The sequence below is a fragment of the Acinonyx jubatus genome, chromosome E2 (genome assembly GCF_027475565.1).
Source record: "Acinonyx jubatus isolate Ajub_Pintada_27869175 chromosome E2, VMU_Ajub_asm_v1.0, whole genome shotgun sequence".
Lineage (NCBI taxonomy): Eukaryota > Metazoa > Chordata > Mammalia > Carnivora > Felidae > Acinonyx > Acinonyx jubatus.
In genome coordinates, this window is record NC_069396.1 from 36175006 (window position 1) to 36200098 (window position 25093).

Here is a 25093-nt window from a genome sequence, read left to right on the forward strand (position 1 = left end):
TGCAATAGTATGTCTAGAACAACAGTGTATATGCCTTAATTCAAAAATACTGTATTGCTAAAAAATGCTAATAACCAGGATATGAGCTTTCAGTGAATCATAGTCTTTTTGCTGCCTCGATATTGACGGCTGCTGACTGATCAGGGCGGTGGCTGCGGTGACTGTGACAATTTCTTAAAATAAGACAACAATGTATTTGCTGTGATTGACTCTCCTTTCAAAAATGATTTCTCTGCAGCATGCGATGCTGTTTGGGAGCATTTTACCCACAGTAGAACTTCTTTTAAAATGGAGTCAATCCTCTCAAGCCCTCCCGCTGCTTTATCAACTAAATTCATGTAATATTCTGAATTCTCTGTTCTCATTCCAATAGTCTTCACAGCATCTTCACCGGGAGTACACTCCATCTGAAGAAATCACTTTCTTTGCTCATCCATGAGAAACTTCATCTGTTAGAGTTTTATCATGAGATGGTTGCAATTCAAATATAATAATACCAAAGTTTGCAATAGTGTGAGAATTACCAAGTGTGATCCAGAGAGACAAAAATGAGCAAATGCTGTTGGAAAAATGGCACTGATAGACTTGCTTGATGCAGGGTTGCCAAAAACTTTGAATATGTAAAAAAAAAAAAAAATGCAGTATCTGTGAAGCAAGATGAAATAAGGTATGCCTCTCTTTTTGTGGAAAGGCCACTGAGAACAATGGACTGGAACACTACTTGCACACATCTTTTGTATATATTTTTATAAGTGGATTTTTCTGAAACATCACCCATTAACTAGTTTACTCCATATTGAGTATTCATGGGTTAGGGTGGTCTTTAACATGTTTTCCTTTAACTTTCTTATATCATCTGTTTAGTCATTTAGTTTAACACAATTTTATTTATTATTTCTTTTAATGTTTATTTTTGAGAGAGAGAGGGACACAGTGTGAGCAGGGGAGGGGCAAAAAGAGGGAGACACAGAATCTGAAGCAGGCTTCAGGCTCTGAGCTGTCAGCACAGAGCCTGACACAGGGCTTGAACCCACAGAACAGTGAGAGCATGACCTGAGCTGAAGTCCAACACTTAACTACCTGAGCCACCCTGCTGCCTCAGGAGGTTGAGTGTCGGACTTCAGCTCAGGTCATGCTCTCACCGTTCATGAGTTCAGGCTCCACATCAGGCTTTGCGTTGACAGCATGGAGCCTGCTTCAGATTTCTCTGTTTCCCTCTCTGTCTGCCCCTCCCCTCCTTTCTCACTCTCTCTCAAAAATAAACATTAGGGGCGCCTGGGTGGCTCAGTCGGTTAATCGTCCGACTTTGGCTCAGGTCATGATCTCGCGGTCCGTGAGTTCGAGCCCCGCGTCGGGCTCTGTGCTGACAGCTCAGAGCCTGGAGCCTGTTTCAGATTCTATGTCTCCCTCTCTCTGACCCTCCCCTGTTCATGCTCCTGTCTCTCCCTGTCTCAAAAATAAATAAAACGTTAAAAAAAAATAATAAAATAAATAAATAAATAAACATTAAAAAATTGTTTTGAAAAAGTAACATTCTCCAATATTCAGTATTCCAAATAACACTCCTAAAAATTTATGAATCTCGAATTATTTCGTCATGAAGTACTTCAAAGACAAGGTCTAAGAAATATTAATTTCTTAAACATTTATTTTTTACCTTTTTAAAAGAGAGTACATGTGCAAGACTGGGAGAGGGGCAAAGGGAGAAAGAATCTTAAGCAGGCTCCACACTCAGTGCAGAGCCTGACACGGGGCTCAATCCCACAACCCTGGGGTCATGACCTGAGCCGAAATTAAGGGTCAGACACTCAACTGAGCCACCCAGGCAACCCTAATTTCTTAAACATATAAATAATTATTAAATATTGTCACATTAAAAAATAAAAACTATTACAGGTATAGAGGAAGCCTCATATGTTCCCTTTAGCTTTCCTACATACCCTGAGTTCGAGTTTTAGAATTTCTATACAATTTTGTATTTTCATATTTATGTACTATAAAAATATATACTATTCTGTATATTTTTAAATTTTTTATCAATTGTAGAAATAAATCACCGTTCTCTTTTTAGACATTTAATTTGCTTTCACATTTTAATATATTAAATAATACTGCTATAAACATTTTTGTATTTTCATTATGCCCATGTATGATGACTTCATTTGGTTATATAGCTAGAAGTGTAGTTTTGTGTTGTAGGACATGACCATCTTTAGCTTTACCAGAGCATGCCAAAGGCTGCCAAAGTGTTAGTGGCAATTTATTCTTTTAAGAGTATTTTCATTACTCAATCCTTGCTGACACTTGGTCATATCAAGTAACATACAGTCAAATTTTTTGACAGATGCTTAGAGTCATTTGACAGCCACCATAATCAAGAACCATTCCATTACCCCAATGAAATTATCTTGGTCTCTTCCTTTGCAGTCAAAACCCGTCTTTAATCTTGATCCCTGGCAACTAATTATCTTTTACTGTTCTATAGTTTTACCATTTCCAAATGTCCTATAATTAGAATCACACAGTACGTATGAGTCTGAATTCTTTTGTTTAGTATGATGCACTTGAGATTCTTCTGTTATTGCATGTACCAGTAGTTCATTTCTTTTATTGATGAACAGATTTTATGATGTGGATATACTATAGTTTATTCTTAACAGCTGAAGAACATGGGGACTGTTTCCAGTTTTTTTTTATTATTGATAAAACTTCTATGCACATTTCTGTACAGGCTGTTTTGTGTAAACACGTTTTTAATTTTTCTGGATATTCATCCAGGAGACTGCTGATTCACATGGTAGCTTTATAAGAAACCAGCAAGCTGTTTTCCAGAGTGGTTATATTGTTTTGCGTTTCTTTCCACAAGGAATGTTACCAGATTTTCAATTGCTCTACGTAAGTTCTAAGCACTTGGTATTATCAGCTGTTTTGTTTTTTTTTTTATAGTTACTCTAATGAAGATATAATGCTATGGGTTTTAATTTGCAAATTTGCAATGTCTAAATCTTTAGTGGTGTTGGCTATGCCCATTTTAAGATTGAGTAGTTTTCTTACTATTCACTTTTGAGTTCTGGGTTAAGTCTTTTGGCAAGTGATATACAAATATTTTCTCTCAGTTGGTGGCTCTTTTTACTCAACAGTGTCTTTCACAGAGAAAAAGTTTAATGCAGTCAAATTATTCATTTTTTAATGAATTTTCCTTTAATGTATCCAAGAACTCTTTGCCTGACCCAAAGTCATAATTTTTTTCCTATATTTACTTCTGAAAGTTATATAATTTTATATTTTTATGACCCATTTTGAGTTAATTTTTGTATAAGGTATTGTGTATAGCCCAAGGTTTGTTTTCTTTTTCTTTCTTCTTTCTTTCTTTCTTTCTTTCTTTCTTTCTTTCTTTCTTTCTTTCTCTTCTTTCTTTCTTTCTTTCTTTCTTTCTTTCTTTCTTTCTTTCTTTCTTTCCTTTCGCTTATGGATGTCTGACTTTTCCAGCACCATTTGTTGAAGACTATCCTTTCTCCATTATTGCTTTTGTACCTCCGTTAAAAGAATAATAATAACTTCATTTGTAAGAATCTATTTCTGGGCTCTGTTCTGTTTCATGGATCTGTGTGTCTATCCTTTTGTCAGTTCCACACTGTTTTGATTATTGGAGCTTTAAAGTCTACACTCTGGCACTCTACAGCTTCCAGTATGGTGCTCAATGGGAGTTACCTTGTTATTGATTTTGAGGGGGAAAGCATTCAGGTTTTCACCATTAAGTATGGTGTGAGCTCTGGGTTTTTGTAGATACCCTTTACCAGATTACAGAAGTTCTGCTGTTTTTCTAAGATTTTCATCATGAATGGATGTTGATTAACAGATTAAAGTGATCATGTATCTTCTCTCTTTTAGTCTGTTTATAATGGAGACTTATATTGATTCTTCATAATTTAAACCAGCCTTGGATACCTGGGATGAACCATATTTGGTTGTGATTATGTAAAAGTATTACCATTTTTCTATGTTGCTGGATTAGATTAGCTAATATTTTATTGAGGATTTTTGCATCTATTTTCTGGAGTGATGGTTCTGATACCATTTCCAACTGTGGGCTTTTTTCCCTTATACCACCAAGCAATTCTCAGACACCAACTGGGTGTCCAGTGATTCAACTCAGTTCTGACAGTATCTACCCTGAGATGGCATCAGATTCCTAAGGTTAGGGTCTCAGTCCCACAAGTCTGGCCTCCACTTCAGATGCCATTCTTATATCCAGGTTGTCACCTGTGCTTCTGACCAACTGGTTATAAATCAGAGGTTTCTATGAGCCCCTTCTTGAGTTTGATTAATTTGCTAGAGCCACTTAGAAAACTCAGGAAACCAGTTTGCTTACTTAAATAGCCAGTTAATTACAGAGCATATTAAAGGATAAGAATCAACAGCTAGATGAAAAAATACTGGTGAGGTCCTGAACAAAGGAGCTTCTGTACCCATGGAGTATGGGGTTTAGCACAATGGCATATGGAAACATTCTGGTTCACCAACTTGAAAGCTCTTGAAACCTTTTCCTTTTGAGTTTTTTTATGGAGGCCTTATTACATAAGCATGGCTAATTAAATCATTGGCTGTCAGCCCTGGCCCTCTCTTCTCCCTAGAAGTTGGGGTGGAACTGAAAGTGTAAACCCTCAATTCATGGTTATTTACCCCAGTGACCAGCCCCCATCTTTAGGGGATTTCCAAAAGTTACCTCACTAACATAAATAATTGTTGAAAGAGCCACGAGACACCCATTTCAACTTTATGGCTCTAGAACATTTTCAGGAACTGAGGACAAGAGACCAAATACAACAAAAGATCCTCCCATTGCTCCTATTGCTCAGGAAATTCCAAGGGTTTTGGGAGCTCTGAGCCAGAAACAGAGATGAAGATGAAATATATATATTTTATTATAAAACACAGTATGACAGCAGAAATACTGATCAGTAGTTTCCTTATGTCTTTGGTAAAAGAATTGGCATAACTTTTTCCTTGCATGGTTGGTATAATTTAACCGTGAATTCACCTAGGCCTGGAGCTTTTTTTGTAAGGTTTTTAACTATGAATTCATTATTTTTGGTAAATGATATGGCCATTCAGGTTACATATTTTTCTTAGAAGTGTTTGGGCAGTTTGTCCCTTTTAAGGAATTTGTCCACTTCATCTGAGTCATCTGATTTGGGGGCATAGAACTGTTTACTGTATTTTTTTTATTGTTTCGTTTGAAAGATTTTATTTCTAAGTAATCTCTACACTCAACATGGGGTCGAACTTACAACCCCAAGATCAAGAGATGTATGCCCCACCAACTAAGCCAGTGAGGCACCCCCTTTTTTCAGTCTTCTTAATGTTGGTAGGGTCTGTAGTGATATTCTCTTTTTTTCTTTCTTTTTCTTTTTAAGCTTATTTATTTTGAGAGGGAGTGAGAGAATCCCAAGGAGGCTCTGCACTGTCAGCACAGAGGCTGATGCAGGGCTTAAATCCATGCATGAACCATGAGATCATGACCTGAGCCAATATCCAGAGTCAGATTCTTAACCAGCTGAGCCACTCAGGCGCCCCATCCTCTTTTTTTTTATTCTTGATGGCTTATATTTACCCAGATACTTTACCATATCTGCTTCCTTTCATTCATAAAGTTCTAGGATTCATTCTAGTAGCCTTTCTCTTTTACCTAAGAACTTCCTTTAGGGGTGCCTGGGTGGCTTGGTCCGTTGCGTGTTCAACTTCTGGCTCAGGTCATGATCTCAAGGTTCGTGAGTTCCTTCTTGTGAGTTTGAGCCCTGCACCTCCTGACAGTAGAAAGTCCACTTCCAATCTTCTGTCCCCTTCTATCTCTGCCCCTCTCCTGCTTGTTCATTCTGTGTCTCAAATAAATAAATAAATAAATAAATAAATAAATAACTAACTAACTAACTAACTAACTAACTAACTAACTAACTTCCTTTAGCATTTCTTTTATAGCAGGTCTGTATACAGCAAACTCTGGGTCTCTTACATCTTCACCCGGGTGTGTTATTTGCCCTCATTCCTGAAAGAACATGTTTGCTGTATATAAAATTCTAAAGTTTACAGGTTCTCTTTTTCAACATTTAAAAATTTTGATGGACTGCCTTTGGCACTGATTTCTGAAGAGCAATCCACAGCCATTCAAATTGTTCCCTTCTACAAAATGCATCATTTTTCTCTGTCAGTTCTCAAGTCTTTGATTTTGATTTTTGATGTGTGTAGGCCTTGGTTTTTGTTTGCTTTTATCCTGTTTTATGTTTGCTGAGCTTTTTGAATCTAAATTTTTGTCTTTCACTAAACTTGGGACAGTTTTAGCAATTATTTCTTCAAATATTTTTTTCTGTAAGAATCTCTTCTCAGACTTAAGGGACATGAATTTTAAGCCTTTTGAAATTGTTCCACAAGTCCCTGAGGCTCTGTTCATATGTTCTCAACCCTTTTTACTCAGTATCTCAGATTCTCAGGAGTCCTCTTCCAGTTTACTGACTTCACTCTGCCATCCCCATTCTCCTATTGGGCCCATACAGTGGATTCTTTTTTTTTAGTTTCAGACATTATATTTTTCAATTTCAGTTCTAAGGTTTCCACTTGGTTCTTTAACAATTTCTATTTCTCTCCTATAATCTGTCTACTCCTTTAGCGTTTGCCTTTACCTCACAGAGCATGTTTATATTGTTGCTTTAAAGGCATTGACAAAAAAAATTTTTTTAAATTAAAAAAAAAAGGGGCGCCTGGGTGGCTTGGTCGGTTAAGCGTCCGACTTCGGCTCAGGTCATGATCTCGCGGTCCGTGAGTTCAAGCCCCGCATCGGGCTCTGTGCTGACAGCTCAGAGCCTGGAGCCTGTTTCAGATTCTGTGTCTCCCTCTCTATCTGCCCCTCCCCTGTTCATGCTCTGTCTCTCTCTGTCTCAAAAATAAATAAACGTTAAAAAAAAAATTTAAAAAATAAAGGCGTTGACAGTTCCAATATCTGGATCCTGTTAGGATTGAGATCTGTTGACTATTTTTTCATTTCAGAATTAATCCCAATTCCTGGGTCTTTATATGTAATTTTTTATTATGTCTTGGATATTTTCAATATAACATTGTGAGATTCTGGGTCCTGTTAAAAATACCTGGAAAATGTTGGCTTTTGTTATTATTTATTTTATTTTTGTCAGTCTACCCAGTTAGATTCAGATTGCATGTACCATGTCATTTCGTGTGGGTGGTGGTTCCAGCATTTGTTGAGTTTTTGGGGCCTTTGCTGTTCTGTGGAGGCTTACCCAGGGGATGTCCTGCTCAGGTACTTGAATTTGGTTTCTCAACATCTTTGTCATGTTTCTTTAGTTCTGTTTCATGAATATGCAGGTAAGCCAGATAGGTATGCCATGAATATGTAGGGAAGCCAGAATTAGTGCTTTTTCTTTAGTTCTCTGCTCTCCAAGACTCCTTCACATTCTCCAGATAACGTTTCCTTTTCTCATTTCCTCTGGTGGCCGAAAAGAAGTTTCTTCAGTGTTTCTGCCTCCTGACCTGTGAGTTTTGGGTGACTAAGAGAAGGGGGGGGGAAATGGGGTGGGGGAACTCCCTCCACACTCTCTTGACATCATCATATCCTTTTCTTAGTTCTGCTAGTTCAGGAGATGGGATTTCTCTTGGGGTTTCAGTTGCTGCTGTAGCTGCTGCATGCAAATCTGTGACTGGTGCTGACCCTGGGCAGAGCTGGTAGAGTGGGAAAAACAAACCAGACACACACACACACCCCTCATCCCAATTTCTCAGTCTTCTGGCTGGAGTGCTTTCTCTGAGTTCATTGTCTGTTTTTTGCTGTGAGTTCCATGAATCCGCCCAGGACACAAAGGAGAAAGAAAAAACTGAATCTCACCTCCTTTATGGGTCATTCAAGTTTGACTTCCTTCAAGGCCCATCTTTTACTTTCCAGAATCTTCATGTAGTTGCTTTTCACATTTTATTCTGAGTTTTTAGTTAAGCCATACTGTTTCATCTTGGGTGGTTCTGGAAGTCCATTTATTTAATGTAGTAAAATTGATTATTTTTATCTTTATGGTTTATACTTTGTGTCTTCTATGTTTGTTTTTAATAAACTTTCCTAACCATAGGTTGTAGAACTACACTTATGTATTTTGATCTGTGTGCTTTGGTTTTAACATTTAAGGATTGATTTTATGTCAACTATAAGATAAGGATCTAATGTCAGTAGTTGTACTGCCTATTATCAAGGATCTCCTTTTGATCTGGAATGCTATACAGGCACACTTCATTTTACTGCATTTTTTACAAATTAAAGATCCAAGACTTCAGGGAAGAAGTATCTACAAATGTGGTGGAAACAGCAAGAGAACTAGAATTAGAAGTGGAACCTAGAGGTGGGACTGAATCTCTGCAACTCATGATAGAACTTTAACAGATGAGTTGCTTCTTATGATGAGCAAGAAAGTGGTTTCTTGAAATGGAATCTCTTCCTGGTGAAGATACAGTGAAGATTCTTGAAACGGCAACAGAGGATTCACAATATTACATGACTTAGTTGATAAAGTAGTGGCAGGGTTTGAGAGGATTGACTCCATTTTAAAAGAAGTTCTGCTGTGGGTAAAATGCTACCAAACAGTATTGCATGCTGCAGAGAAATCGTTTGTGTGAGAAGAGTCAATTGATGCAGCAAACTTCATTGTTGCCTTATTTTTTAAGATATCACGGTCACCCCAGCCTTCAGCAGCCATCAACATTGAGGCAGGATCCTCCACCAGCAAAAAGATAATGACTTGCTGAAAGCTCAGATGCTAGTTAGCATTTTTTTTTAGCAATAAGGTATTTTTGAATTAGGGAATGTACATTTTTTTAGATTTAATGTTATTGCATGCTTAACAGACTACTGTGCAAGCCAACTTTTATATGCCAGTTTTGGGAACCAAAAAATGCATTTGACTCACTTTATTGTAATATTCACTTGATTGTGGTCTGGAACCAAACATGCAGTACCTCCAAGATATGTCCATAGTTGCTTTCTGAGGATGTCATTGCATTTCTTTTGGAGTCTTCAGGAGTTCCAGTAGACTGCATCCCCTTTTCCCTCCACACTGAGAATGTGGAGATTCAAAATAACTCCTTTATTACAACAAAGGCTAGAGGAAGCAGCTTAGTGAGAGAGTCATATTAGACTTGCTAGTTCTTTACCCACCAGTTGTACTTCCCACCTAAATCTAGCCTGGACCATCCCAGCCCAAGGAAAGTTTGCATCTGCAGAGGAAACCCACTAAGGTCACTGCTTCCTACTTGGTGGTCCAGGGAAAGAGAGACCAGACTCCCCACCATCAAAGTAACTCCACCTCCCTGGGGAAGGTGTGGGAGTGGGATAAGAGATGAGCATTTAGTAGATTTGTTGTCATGCAGTCTGGGTGAGAGAAGAGTTATATGTGCCCCCCTCCCACCTATTTCAATTTGTTAGGTTCATACTGTTAGAAATATTTTCTGAAAATTAGTTGAACTAAACTTATTTCAGTATTTTGCTACACTCAGAAAAGAATGTCATTATCATAGGACTTAAAACTTTTGGCTTAAAAAGTTAAAGAGCATTTACTGTGGTCTTGTGTAGTACCATGTTTCTTTGGATTACAGAAGAGATTAAATACCTCAGACTTCTTTATTGTTTTTCTTATATTTAGCTCTACCAGTTCATAGTTTTATAAGCCTAGCCATGTATTCATTACTTGCTATGAGCAAGAATTACACTAGATATAATTAGCACATGATTCTCTCATTGGAAGACCTTACAGTATAATAGGGAAGGCAAATAATTACTGTATTGATGAAACTTGCTCACTACCACAGAACCATGGACAGAATGGTTTGGTTATGTAAACAATGGAATTAATGAGAATAAATGATATATTTAAGGAAACCTATTGCTTATATGTAATACATTTATAAAGGTTTTATGAGGTTTTGAAATGGTGATCCTATTTAGTTACCAATTTTCCACCATTCTCTTGGAAGTAGCAAACTGGTCATTTCAAATAAGCTAAAGTTATTTGGTCGAAATTTAACCCTTTGAGCTATATTTTTTTGTTTGCTTAGTTTTGTGCCATCAAGATATTTTAGAGAGAAGAGATCTATGACATTACTTTTTTGTTGTATGAAGTCTTTTATTTTTTTTTAAAGTTTATTTATTTAAGAGCGAGAGAGAGCTGGGAGGGGCAGAGAGAGAGGAAGAGAGAATCCCAAGCAGGCTCTGTGCTGTCAGTGCATAGCCCAACACAGGGCTCAAACCCATGAACTGTGAGATTGTGATCTGAGCCGAAACCAAGAGTCAGATGCTTAACTGATTTAGCCACCCAGGTGCCCCAAGTCTCTTGAACTGTGCTTGTGCCTGCATGAAGGGCATCCCAGAGAGTGGGAAGAACAGAAATGTTAGAGTCAGTCCAGCCTAGGTCAGATCTTCACCCTGAGTAACTTTGGACAAATTCCTTAATCTATCTGAGTCTTCATTTTCTCCTTGCCTGTAAAGAATAATAGTTACTTCATTCAGTTATTTTAGAGATAAGCACAATGTCCTTCTAAACCCGCAACCTGAGCATTAATATGCACAGTCCTTCTAAGCCTACAATCTAAAGGAAATCTTTAAACAAGAGTGGACCAAGCATATTTTAAGAATTTAGTGCCAGGTGGCAAGCTGCCTATAAAATTTCAAGAAAAAGAGTGCTAATCAAATTAGAATACTAATAGTGCTTATTTTGGTACTACAGTTTACATCTTCCTGACAGAAACCTTAGAAATTGTCATTTATGGGGTGAAATTTTAAAGCCACTTAAATATGCAGTATAGAATAAGGGTAAATAAATGACAGGACATCATGGGAATGTTTATGGTTATGAAGAGTATAGGTAATATAAAAATGGTTTTGATGTGTTACATGAAAAACCAGGTTGTATATACCTTACTACTAAACTTGGGCTTTAAAAACGTGAAGAAAAACTTTTAAAAAACTACATTTGTTATGAGGGATTCTTTTATTCTCCCAATCTGTCAGTACCACAAGATTGCTTTCATAATAAGGAAACTAAGACAACCAGTGAGCCTCATGGAACAAAAAGTTTCTTCTCTTTATAGATCAAACACAAACTTAAGATTCCTTAAATGCTTAGTTCCATTAAGACAAAGAAAGAGGCCAAAGAGTGTCTTAGTCTTTTAACTGCTTAGGCCCCAGCCTTTTGTCTGTTGTTAGATTTATCTGTTTATCTGTCAGCTACTGTAATCTAGTCTACCATGTTGATTGGATAGCAGAACTAGAAAATTCAAATTTATATTTTCAAAAGCAGTGTTTTTCTCTGTTTTAATGTTACAGATTTATTTGAGGTTCCTAGATTATCAAATGGAGCACTCAAATGAATGCAAGAGAAATTTCGTTGCAGTTTATGATGGAAGCAGTTCTATTGAAAACCTGAAGGCCAAGTTTTGCAGCACTGTGGCCAATGATGTCATGCTGAAAACAGGAGTTGGAGTGATCCGAATGTGGGCAGATGAAGGTAGTCGGCTAAGCAGGTTCAGAATGCTCTTTACTTCCTTTGTGGAGCGTAAGTAAATCCTATAGCATTGAGATCTTTTACATGATTTTCATTTATTCAGAATTCAGTTCTATGTTCTTTTGGCAAAGACTAGTAACAGGATGTAGAAATAACTAAGTCTTAGCCCCTATTCTCAAGGAATTAACTGTCCTGGGTGAAAAACCATGTTAATACATTAAATTGGAGCACTACCTTAGTATAAAGGTGTAAATGTGATAGGGAATGCAGAACGTGGAGACTTCTTTCAAGATTTAAAAAATTATCGGTAGTAGTAATTCAGCGTGGTGAATAATTATGAATCTACCAAACCATGCTCATCAAAGATCTAGATAAGGCTGTTTTTTTCTAACTTTTTATTTTTAAATAATTTTAAGCATATAGAACGTTATGAAAATAGTAGAGTTTTCATATGCCTTTCACTCAGGTTCCCCTAATAATTAGTAAAACTGAAAAATAACACTGACTCAGTATTATTGACCAGTATATAGACCTTATCTACATGTCACTAGTTTTCCCATTAATGTCCACATCGCATTTACTTTCATCTGTCCTTTAGTGTCCTCCATCTGTGACAGTTCCTCAGTCTTTAATGACCTTAATATTTTTGAAGGGCATTGGCCATTTATTTAGTCGATTGTCAGTGTAGGTTTGTCTGATGTTTTCTCATGGATTCATTTGAAGTTACGTATTTCTGTCAGTACCCCAGAAATCACATTATATCTTTCTCAATGTATCACACCAGTGAGGCAGGGGTACATAATGTGGATTTGTCTGACATTAACTTCAGTCACTTGCTTAACGTGCTGTCAGGTTCCTCCACTATAAAGTTACTAATTTTTTCATCTTAATTAATAATTCTCTTTGAGACTATGTAATATCCTTTTGCTCACTGTTGTTAGTTTCTCATGTAACAGGTATTCCTGTAGTGTTTACCTAATGGGAGTTTTCTGTTTCCATTATTCCTTCTACCCTTATTAATTGTAATTAAACTGTGAGAAAGAGCTGTTTTTCCCCCTCATTTATCTATTCAGTTATTTATATCAGTATGAGTTTATGGATTTTTATTTTATGCCATTATTATATAATTATATATGATATATAATTATTATAATACTAACATTATTTTGTTGCTCAGAATCCCAGCTTTGGCCTCTGGGAGCTCCTTCAAGTTGTCTCCTTTATCCTTTTGATGTGCCTTTAAAAAAAAAAATCACTTTCTTACTTTCTGTTACCACAAGATGGCCCAGGCTCAACTGTGTTTTCCCTGGTCCAGCCCTAGAACCAACCATATTTCCAAGAAGCTCTTTCCTTCTCTTAAAGAAAACATTCAGAAAACACTTTTGTTTTTTTGTTTTTTAATAGAAATCATAATGAATCTGTGGATTGCTTTTGAGTAGTATTGTCATCTTAATATTAAATCTTCAGTCCATGAACCCAGGATGTCTTCCCATTTATTTGTTGTCTTTAATTTCTGTCAACAGTGCTTTGTACTCTTTAGTATACAGGTCTTGCATCTCCTTGGTTACATTTATTCCTAAGAATTTTTTTGTTTAATGCTGTTATAAAGGAATTATTTTCTTTTCCAGTTTTTCATTGTTAGTGTGTAGAAATGCTCCTTACTTTTGTCTTTTGTATGCTGTTTTTTGTATCCTACAACTTTACTGGATTAGCTCTGTGTGTGTCTGTGTGTGTGTAATCTTGTTAGGGTTTTCTACATATAAGATCATGTTATCTGCAAACAGATAATTTTACATTTTCCTGTCCCATTTGAATGCTTTTTATTGCCTTTTCTCGCCTAATTGCTCTCGCTAGAACGTCTAGTACTATGTTGAATAGAAGTGAAAGGAGACATCCTTGTCTTGTTTCTGATCTTAAGAGAAAAGCTTTCAACCTTTCACCATTGAGTATGGTGTTAGCTGTGGGGTTTTCATATATGGCCTTTATCACATTGAGGAAATTTTCTTCTGGCCCTAGTTTATTAAGTGTTTTCATCATGAAATTTTGTCAAATGCTTTTTCTGATTCAGTTGAGATGATCATGTCATTTTTTCCCTCTCCATTCTGTTAATGTGGGGTATTACATTGATTTTTGTATGTGGAACTGTTTTTGTGTTCCAGGAATAAGTCCCACTTGGTCATGGTGTATAATCCTTTTAATATGTTGTTGAATTCAGTGCTAGTATTTTGTTGAGAATTTTTGCATCAATATGCATAAAGAGGTATTGGTCTGTAGTTTAATTTCTTGTAGTATCTTTGTCTGGCTGTGGTATCAGGGTTATGCTGATCCATAGAATAAGTAAGAAGTGATCCTTTCTCTTCAGCTTTTTGAAAGAGTTTGAGAATTGACATTCTGTAAACATTTGGTAGAATTCATCAGTGAGGCCATCCAGTGCAGGGCTTTTCTTTGTTAGGAAATAGTTTGATTACTGATTCAATATTCTTGCTAGTTAGAGATCTGTTCAGATTTCCTGTTTGGTTTTTATTCAATTTTGGTAGAATGTATGTTTCTAGGAATTTGTCTATTTCGTCTAGATTAGTAGTTTATTGGTGTAGAATTGTTGTTAGTATTCTCTTCTAATCCTTTTTATATCTATAAGATCTGTAATAATGTCTCCACTTGCATTTCTGATTTTAGTAATTTGAGTCATTTTATCTGTTTCTTTTTTTCCTTAATCATTGTAACTAAAGTTTGCCAATTTTGTTGATCTCGTCAAAGAACCATTTTTTGGTTTTTTCTTTAGTGTTTCTATTCTCTCTCTTTATAATTTCAGTACTACTGACAAAGCCATAGAACTTTGAGTTTAGTTTGCTCTTCCTTTTCTGGCTCTTTAAGGTTAATGGTTCCAGATCTTTCTCCTTTTTTAATGTAGGCATTTATAGCTATAAATTTCTTTCTTAGCACTATTTCATTGCTTCTCATAAGTTTTGGTATGTTGTGTTTTCATTTTCATTGGTCTCAGGTATTATCTAATTTTCCCTTGTGATTTCTTCTTTGACCAGTTGGTTAAGAGGGTGTAGTTTAATTCCCACATATTTACAAATTTTCTAGTTTTTATTTTGTGACTGATACCTAGTTTTACTTCATTGTGATTGGAAAAGAAACTTTGTATGATATCAGTCTTTTAAGATTTTTGTGTGTATATGGCTGGCCTAACATATGGTCCATCCTGGACAAAATTCCTTATACATGAGAAAAATGTATATTTTGCTGTTGCTAGGTGGAATTTTCTTTATATATCTATTAGGTCCTCCAGTTGACTTATAGTGTTATTCTTTCATTTGGTTATTTATCTTCTGTTTGGTTGTTGTATCCATTATTAAAAGTGGGATATTGAAGTTTCCAACCATTATTGTGGAATATCTAATTCTCCCTTAAAATTCTGATAGTGTTTCCTTCTTATAATTTAGGGCTCTGATATTTTATTTATTTATATATTTTTATAATTGTATTTTCTTGATGAATCCCTTTTACCAATCTACATTGTCCCTTTTTATCATTTGCAACAGTCAGTACCCTGACATTAAAGTCTATTTTTGTCTGATATTTGTATAGCCACCCCAGCTCTCTTTGGTTAACTGTTTGCATGGAATATCTTTCTCCATTTTTTTTTTTTTTTTTATTTTCAACCAATTTGTATCTTTAAATCTAAACTGAGTCTTTTGTAGAACAGTATATAGTTGGATCTAGGGGGGGTTTTGTTATCTATTCTGCCAATCTCTGCTGTTTGAATAGAGGGTTTAACTCATTTACATTAACAGTAATTACTAAGGTGGAAGAACTTCTACACTTTTGCTATTTGTTTTCTAAATGTCTTAAAGCTTTTTCTCCCTCATTTTCTTCATTACAACCTCCTTTTGTGGTTAATTGATTTTTTGTGGCAACACAGTTGAATTTCCTTTTGTGTATATTCAGAAATTTTCTTTGTAGTTATAATGGGGTTTTCTCTTTATCTTAGTTAAGTCTTTAAAAGTCATCTTTACTAATTTGTGAGCATGTGAGAATTTTTTCATCTTAAAGGATGTTGTAGCTCACTGTAGATACTAATCCAGCTTAAAAGTGGAAGAACTCTGAGGACAGATTTTAGGATTCTTCCCTTAAATTCCTGATAATTCACGTGAACAAATCCCAAGGAAAAATTGGTTCTATTGCCTTTCTATCTCCTGTAAAAGTCCAAGTGACTTGTCAGTACTTTTGATAATTATTTTGATTTTGCTTAAGTGTAAATCATATTACATTACCTTTGATTTAAAAAAGAAAACTGTCTTCAAGGGGTGCCTAGGTGGCTCAGTTGGTTAAGCATCTGGCTTTACCTCAGGTCATGATCATGGCTTGTGAGTTCAAATCCCACATCAGGTTCTGTGCTGACAGCTTAGAGCCTGGAGCCTGCTTCAGATTCTGTGTCTCCTTCTTTCTCCCTCTGCCCCTCCCCGCTCACTCTCGCTCTCTCTCTCTCTCTCTCTCTCTCTCTCTCAAAAGTAAACTTAAAAAAGTTTTTTTTAACTGATTTCAAAAATACCTTCATGTTTTTGGCTTGGTTTTAAGTGGCCTTTAACTTTAATCTACATTTGGAGAGGGCTGATTAGCCTCTCTGACTAATCCCTTTCCTCACAGTCACCTCTGTATGAAGAAAATCACCATTTAAAGATTTATCCAGACTGCCCCAAGATAGTTTAGTGTGTATGTTCACAACATATATATTTTTAAAATAACTGGTATATATTGTCCTCGTAAGAGAAGGAAATATTTTCGCCTTTATATCCTAAGTGAATAGAGTAAAATGGTAAACTATATGATTTTTGCAAGACAAAATTTGTAAATATAAAGGTGTAAGAGTAAGATACTATCAGATATTTTCCTTCAGAAATTTAGGAATTAGTACTTTTTCCCTTTACTTATAATTTCAAAATATTATTGTTCCATGGATTCTATATTAATATCATGATTGTATGTGACCTACACAAGCTTTATTATAGCTGAACTCTTCTGTCTGTAATTTTACAAGACTTGATGAATTGCCAGATGGGCAGTTGGGTTATGAAGCCAATTTAGCCAACCAGCCTTCCTACCTGCCTTCCATTCATTTATTTAACATTTATCATACAAGATGCTATTTGCTATGAAGATACAGAAATGGATGAAACATTCCCTGCTCTAAAGGATCTTATTATAGTCACTTAGGTGAGGTGACATAGATGCAAATAAGGCAGTTACAGGATTGACTATGACAATGACTGTTTGAGACAGAAAACAAAGTGCTTCCTGATTAAATATCCAGGTTACTTCCAGCAGACAGCATTGATTATGGAGCAAGTAGTCCTTGAAGGTAGGACCTTGGAGTTTATCCTTGAGATTTTAGAAGGTAGAAATGTTGGATAATTGAGGTTGCTATTCCAAACAGAGGCCACAGAATGAACAAAAGCATGGAGCCAATGTGGACCACAAGAAGTAGTAGAAGAAAGAAGAGAGAAAAATGAGTCAAAAGGTAGATTAGAGGGGCACCTGGGTGGCCCATTCGGTTAAGCATTTGACTCTTGATCTTGGCTCAGGTCATGATATCACAGCTCATGAGTTTGAGCCCCATACTGGGCTCTGCACTGTCAGTGTGGAGCCTGCTTGGGATTCTCTTTCCTTCTTTCTCTGCCCCTCCCCTGCTCATGCTCTCTCTTTCAAAATTAATAAATAAACTTAAAAAAAATTTTTTTACAAAGGCTAAAATTAGAGCTCATGGAGCACCTGTATAGCTCAGTCAGTTGAGCATCAACTTGATTTCTGTCCCTACCTTACTTGTGCTCTTGCTTTTTCTCACTCTGTCTCAAAACAAAGAAATAAACTTAAAGAAAATTAAAAACTGGAAAAAAAAAAAAAAGGTAGATTAGGGTTGCCTGGGTGGGCTCAGTTGGTTGAGCATCCGACTCTTGCTCTCAGCTCAGGTCTTGATCTCCAGGCCATGAGTTCAATCCTTGCTTTAGGCTCTGCACTGGGCATGGAGCCTAGCTAGAGTTAGAAAGCCTTTAAATTAAAGGGTAAAAGTAGGGGCACCTGAGTAGTCCAGGCAGTTGAGCACCTGACTCTTGGTTTTGGCTCAGGTCATGATCTCATGGTTTGTGGCATCAAGCCCCACATCGGGCTCTGTGCTGACAGTGTGGAGCCTGCTTAGGATTCTCTCCTTCCCTCTCTCTGCCCCTCCTCTACTCATGCTCTTTATTTCAAAATGAAAAAATGAACTTAAAAAATTTTTTTTTTAGGAAGACAAAAACTAGAGTTCATGATGTAGCTCAGTCTGTTGAGCGTCCACCTCTTAATTTCTGCTGAGGTCAAGATCCCAGGGTCGTGGGATTGAGCTTTGTGTTGGGCTCCACACTGAGCATAGAGTCTGCTAAGATTTCATTCATTCTCTCTCTCCCCCTTCCTCCCTCCCTTTGCCTGTCTCCCCAGCTTGTGTGTGCGTGAATACACACTCTCTAGAATAAAATAAAATAAAATTAGAATTCATGTTATAAGCTTTGGGGTGTTTTGAAGGGTCTTGTACTATAAGATGATGTAATCAGAGCTGTGCTTTAATTGGGGCGTGGAGGTCTGACTTCCATAGTCAGAGGAGGAGACCAGGAAGGTCTGAACCAGAGCAGTGACAGAAGAAAGAAGAGTTGTGGAGGTAGAATACACAAGATTTGGGGACTGATCAAAATGAGTCAAAGATACCTACAGTTAGGGTCTGATTGACTTAGAAAGTGAAAATTGGACAGATGAAGGGAAAAAGCTTTGAGTTATTTTGGATTTAGTGAGTTTCTCAAGTAGTGGGAAATGTTGAGCTCAGCAGTAATACTTGCATGGAGTATACTGCTGCTGCTGCTTGTTGCCCTATTGATGGATATCAACTGTGTCCAGAAAATTTTTATCAACTTTTCAAACTTGAAAAAAACAGCTATGTAAAGGCTGCTTCACTATTTCAAATGACTACAAAGCAGTGCTTGATACAAAGATACAGTTAAAGTTAGCAAGAAAGCCTTTCAGCCGTTTTCCTTTCTCCTCGTCTTATTTATTCCCAACATCTTGTACCTGTGTTTTCCAACAGTACCCATCAGCCACATGTAGCTATTGAACACTCATAATGTGGCCCATCTAAATTGAAATGTGCTATAATTATGAAGATTTATTATGAATTTCAAAGACTTGATAAGAAATAATGTAAAATATCTCCTTATATTTTATATACGTGTTAAATGAGAATATTTTGGATATTGTTTCAGGGCTCCCTAACACCACCCACATGGTAGGTGATTTGCTAGAAGGACTCACAGGACTCAGCATGCATTTGAATACTCACAGCTAAAATTTATTACAGTGAAAGGATATAGGATCAAAGGAAAAATACTGTCTGAGTCTGGAGAAATCCTTTCACAGACTTCCTTATCCTCTCTCCCTCCCATGAAGGGCACACTAAGCATGTGCATTTCTTAAGCAACAAAAAAGGCAGTAACATGTACGTTTCTGCCCAGAGAACCCACTTAGAGCTCAGCACCCAAGTTTTTGTTGGGGGCTAGGCACATAGGCACCATCTATCTGCCTTGCCTGTACCAAAATTGTAGACTCACGAAAGGAAAGAAGGTATATGGCATAAATGATGTTGTTCACACCAACTCTAGGCACCATGAACCTTACCAGTCAGGGAATGGAGGAAAGTCAAGTTCTCAGTTGCCAAAACTAAGGGCCAAACTTGCACACAGACCCTTCTAAAGGTAGCAGCCTCAGTCCTTCTATATTTCTCTTTTCTGCAAAGATATATGGGGTTAAATAAGCTACTAGTGAAATTAATTCCACTTGTTTCTTTCGAAATATCTTTTTTATTGTGGCTACTTGTTCATATTTTGCCTTACATTATATTTTGGGTAACACTGGTCTAAATCTTAAATGCAAAATTATTCTCTGATGTGTTTTAGTTAAGGTATTTCTGTATCTGCACTAGTGATGTCTCCATCAGTATAAATCTGATAAGTAAACAGGTGAAAAGCCTCCCTCAAGTGATGTCTTTACAATAATTAAATATAAAACTAAGTTAAAGGTTGCAATAGACTTAGCTCCATATCCTAAATTTAGCTTTATTATCCATGAAGAACAAGAAAACCACCCCTCCAAAAAACAAATGTCATATGTATGTGATCAAAGTAAAGGATTTTATAAGTTTTCTAAAACAAAAGTCCTGGTTTGGAAATCTCCTTTTTTTATTTAATGTTTATTTATTTTGAGAGAGGGAGGGAGGGAGGGAGTGGGGGAGGGATAGAGAGAAAGGACAGGGAGAGAATCCTAAGCAAGCTCCATGTTGTCAGCTTGGAGCCTGACATGGAGCTTGAACCCATGAACCGTGAGGTGATGACCTGAGCCGAAATCAAGAGTCAAATGCTTAACCAACTGAGCCACCCAGGTGCCCAGGAAATCTCCTTTTAAATCACATTAGAGAGCTCCAAACCATACATTTTTATATGCTCATCATTAATTCAAATTGTTAAACTTTTTTGTTTTTCTCTAAACTGTTAATAATTTGTAACTGTTATGAATCCATCCATGAAAACAATCAATATTTCAGAAAAGGTTTACATAAATGGACTAAATCTGCATGAGATATTCACTTCATACCTACCCATTGTGGATTACAGATATGACTAAAATAATATAACTTGGCTAAAGTGAAAGATACAGAATAACAGTCAGTCAATATGTTTGACCTCTTCCCAAGCACTGAATACTAATATACACCTCATTCTTTCAGACAGGATATGGTTTTAGGAAGATAATTTCTAGGACTACAACCATGAAAGCAACAGAAGTTATTTTTGTCAAAATAAATCCATAATGTGATTTTCAGTGACATACTGCCTATAGGTCCCTGCGGGCCTAGTTGAAGGACAGACCATCTTTCAGCATCATTGCCACATCTCATGGGAAGGGAAGGGGGGCTGAAACCATAACCCTTCTTTCTCATGCCATGATCCAGTAGTGAGTAAAAGGGAAAAGAGAAAGTCCTCAGGCTAGAAGTAGAAGATAGTTCATAACTGGCACTATTTTTGTTATTCTCTTTGCCCTTTACTTATAAATTGCTATAATTCAGCCATTTTTTATAGTTTTTAATTGAAGCATGTCATTAGCATCCCAGGTCAATAACTGATACTTTGATTCTCATCATAAACAGCTATGCTTACCCACTGAAAATCCATAGAGCTTAATACATCTGTAATTATGAATATAATGTATTTCTACAAAACAAAACCTGATATCACTGCTGCTTTCTAATTGCTTTAAATCATGTGGGGAGCAATTGTAAAGAATTCTATAAAATAAAAACCTCATGAGGGTGTTTTCTACTTACTGTTTAGTCAGTGAGAAACTCTGAGCAGAAAACCTGTCTTTTTTTTTTTGCCACTTTTGAACCATAAAGAGAATCCAAATGTGGTCACACAATGTTCTATGGATAAACTTAAAGAGCTAATGATGGTTTGACTCAAAATCAGCATGCCTAGAAGCCACAGTACTTACAACCTCACTCAGCTTGTCTTGAAAATAGCTTCTGTTCCCTGTATTCTCATTTGTGAACTGGATAAGATAGGTAAAATTAGAGGTCAGCAGGTAATATGATATAGTATGTATTAGGATTGTGGTATGATACATAAACAAAAAGCCAGAAAACTCCAGTTTTTAGAAGTGAGAAATTCAAAAATACTGTGTGTTCTCTAGGCCATTTGTTATGTTAAACTGCACACATGGGTGTAATATAATTTTATAATATACATGACACAACTGAAGTGGGTTACCAGCTAAGTTTGTACTTAAATAAAATACCACCATACTGGGTTTTTTTCAATTTATTCATTTTAAGAGAGAGAGCACGCAAGCAGAGGAGGGGCAGAGGAGAGAATCCCAAGCAGGCTCTGCATTGTCAGTTCAGAGCCCAAAGTGGGGCTCGATCCCACAAACCATGAGATCATGACCTGAGCCAAACTCAAGGGCCCAACACTTACCTGACTGAGCCACCCAAGCACCCCATCATCATATGTTTTCTTTGGCTTTTCTGCCCTCAACCTAATGGCTTATTCATGTAACTCATATGTATTGCCCTTGTAAGTTTTGAAACCATCAAACATTTTTTTAAGAACCATGAAATACTACTTAATAGTTTAAATGATACATGTGATGGGTTCAGTCTCTGAGTAAATTACTTGTTATATACATGATACTTCTAAGAATAGAATTATCCACATGATTGAAACCACTAATTTCATAGTCTCATTGATTTTAGAACCAGAAGTCTGAGATAACAGTCTATCCCATTCATTTAAAAAGAGGAAACAGCGACCCAAGGAGTTAGTTAAAATCTCAAAGTAGACAGGTTAACTAATAACAGAAACAATTTTTCTTAATTACTAATCCATTTTTTTTCCATTCTCTGCTTCATAGCATGATTTCCCAAGCTATTCACAGTTCTTAGCTATTTTAGATTCTTTAGTTATCAGAGCCACCTAAGGGTTATTATACTTAACCTGGAGTGGGTAAGTACCCAGCAAATAAGCAAGCCTAAAAGTTTAGTGCACTGAATAATTAACTGTATATAAACGTCATGCCTACATTCCGTTTAATTTATAGTAGGGAGGGAGGAAAGATAAACAAATCCTAGTTCATAATGATTAACCATAGATAAGCCTGCTGAACTAGAACTTGGGTGAATATTACTTTTGGGGGATTCTTCCTTAAAAAGAGATTTTAGGGGTGCCTGAGTGACTCAGTTGGTAAGGCATCTGACTCTTGATTTTGACTCGGGTCATGATCTCACATTTGTGAGATCGGGCCCTGCGTTGTGCTCTGCACTGACAGTGCAGGGCCTGCTTGTTGGGATTCTTCCTCTCTCTCTCTCTCTCTCTCTCTCTCTCTCTCTCTCTCTCTGCCCTCCCATCTCAATAAATAAATAAATAAACAGTCTTTTAAAAAAAGAGAGCTTATATTTGCTCTCTAATAGCAAAGCAATTTTGGATGTTATTTTAATTGAAGAATAATTGACATTCATTCAGTGGATGATATTCTATTCAGTGATTTGATATTTACATACATTATGAAATGATCACCACCATAAGTCTAGGTTCCATCTGTCACATACAAAATTGTTCTAATATTATTGACTGTATTCCCTAAGCTGTACATTATATTCCCATGACTTACTTGTTTTATAACTTGAAGACTGTTCCTCTTAATCCCCTTCCCCTATTTCATCCTATCTCACCCCCGCACCCCTACTTCCTTCTGGCAACCATTAGTTCTCTGTTTCTGAGTCTTTCTGTTTTGTTTGTACATTTGTTTTTTTAGATTCCACATATAAATGAAATCATCAGTATTTGTTTTTCTCTGACTTATTTCACTTAGCATAATACCCTTTAGGTCCATCCGTGTTGTTACACATGACAAGATTTCATTCCTTTTTATGGTTCAGTAATACTCCATTGTATGTATGTGTGTGTATACACATACACACACACACATTTTTATTGATTCATCCATGGATGGGCACTTAGGTTGCTTATATATCTTAGCTATTATAAATAATGATGTAATGAACAGAGGGGTGCATACATCTTTTTGAATTAGTATTTTGATTTTCTTCAGATATATACCCAAAAGTGGAATTGCTGGATTATATGGTAATTCTATTTTTAACTTTTTGAGGGACCTTTATACTGTTTGGAGAAACTTTATACTGGTGCAGGGGCTGCACCAATATACATTCTCACCAACAGTGCATGAAGGTTCCCTTTTTTCCACATCTCCACTGACACTTATTTCTTGTCTTTTTCACGACAGCCATTCTGACAGGTGTGAAGTGATATCTCATTGTGGTTTTGATTTGCATTTCCCTGATGATTAGTGATGCAATGGATGTTGTCTATTGACCTACATTATAAGTCTAATAAATATTTGATAGATATCAGATGATGTTTTAGGGTTTCCTGGGGACCCAATAAATACCTGTTTCTATAGTCCATTTTCAGAGCCAAACTGAGAAATAGACAAAGGGGTCAGGCAGGTGGATACCAAACTGTCAGGTTTTTGTTTTCTATGTGTGTGTTGGTTTTTTGTTTGTTTGTTTTTTATCAGACTGTCAGTTTTATTACTGATGATGCAATTGGACAATGTGGTTAGGTATTCCAAAGCTTCCTATGATTGTAACCTAAAGATAGGGCCTTCTCTTTAGAGGGAAAGAAATACTAACTTCATTATTGTTTTAATAAGGTTCATTGTATATTTATTTTTAAAAAGATACTTTTAGGGAAGAAATTCAGTTATTAATCTCATAAAATTTTAGATATTTCTTTTCATCTTGAAAAGAAACTTTTTTTTTAATATTAATGTATTTTCAGAGAGAGAAAGCATGTGTGCTCACACGTGAGATGGGAGGGGCAGAAAAAGAGCAAGAGAATCCCAAGCAGGCTCCTCACCGTCAGCCCAGAGCCCACGAACTGTGAGATCATGACCTGAGCCAAAATCAAGAGTCAGGTGCTTAACCAACTGAGCCACTCAGGCACACCTTGAAAAGAAACTTTTAAAAAGAAAATATAAAAAATATTTCCACTCTTACGTGGATCCTGAGAAACTTAACAGAAACCCATGGGGGAGGGGAGGGAAAAAAAAGAGGTTAGAGTGGGAGAGAGAGCCAAAGCATAAGAGACTCTTAAAAACTGAGAACAAACTGAGGGTTGATGGGGGGTGGGAGGGAGGGGAGGGGAGGTGATGGGCATTGAAGAGGGCATCTTTTGGGATGAGTACTGGGTGTTGTATGGAAACTAATTTGACAATAAATTTCATATAATAAAAAATAAAAAAATATTTGAAGCCTGTCAGTATAATAGAGAGTGGTACTCAGTTTTCCTCCCTTGATGTGACATGTATCTTCTCAAAATAAATGTAGAATTTTTTAGACAGGAAATACATTGTGTTTGAGTATATTTTTGGAAATCAAAATGGTTAGTTGATTTTTAGGAGCTTCTGTCATAATTCTGCAGTCCTTTTGAGTGGAAGAAAAAATAAGCTATCCTTCTTGACTTTCAGATTTGTGTGTGTGTGTGTGTCTTTACGCTGAAATACACGTTATTACTATGCTGGTACTTTGGTCTCTGATCTAAGACTTTATTTCCTAACTAAAGTAAACACACTGAGTCATAATCTAGTGTAACAAATTTTTACACAAACAAGGAGAAGTGTTAGATGGAAGCACATATACGGTATGACCAGAACACAGGGGTCCCTAGCTGCCTAGGGGAATTGAGGGAATCTTCACAGACACGGCAACATTTTGGATGATCTTGAAAGATGAGTAGATGGTCACCAGGAAGGGAAAGGAGGAAGGAGACATTTCAGGCTGAAAGAACAGTTTATACAAAATACAAAATTACATGGTATATGTTCCAAAATCTTTGTTGTTTTAAAAAATTTTAATGTTAAAATTCTAAAGAGTTTTTTTTTTGTGTGGT

The 25093-nt window shown here is 36.5% G+C and overlaps 1 protein-coding gene across 3 annotated transcripts in view; it reads left to right on the forward strand.

The window, feature by feature from the left end:
* The window catches only part of NETO2 (neuropilin and tolloid like 2), a 58018-nt gene that overhangs the window by 25279 nt on the left and 7646 nt on the right, over nucleotides 1-25093 (forward strand). For all 3 annotated transcript variants that reach the window (XM_027044391.2, XM_027044392.2, XM_027044393.2), the window contains one exon: nucleotides 11369-11597. In XM_027044391.2, the coding sequence (XP_026900192.1) occupies nucleotides 11369-11597 (229 nt within the window). The remainder of the gene's footprint in view (nucleotides 1-11368; nucleotides 11598-25093) is intronic.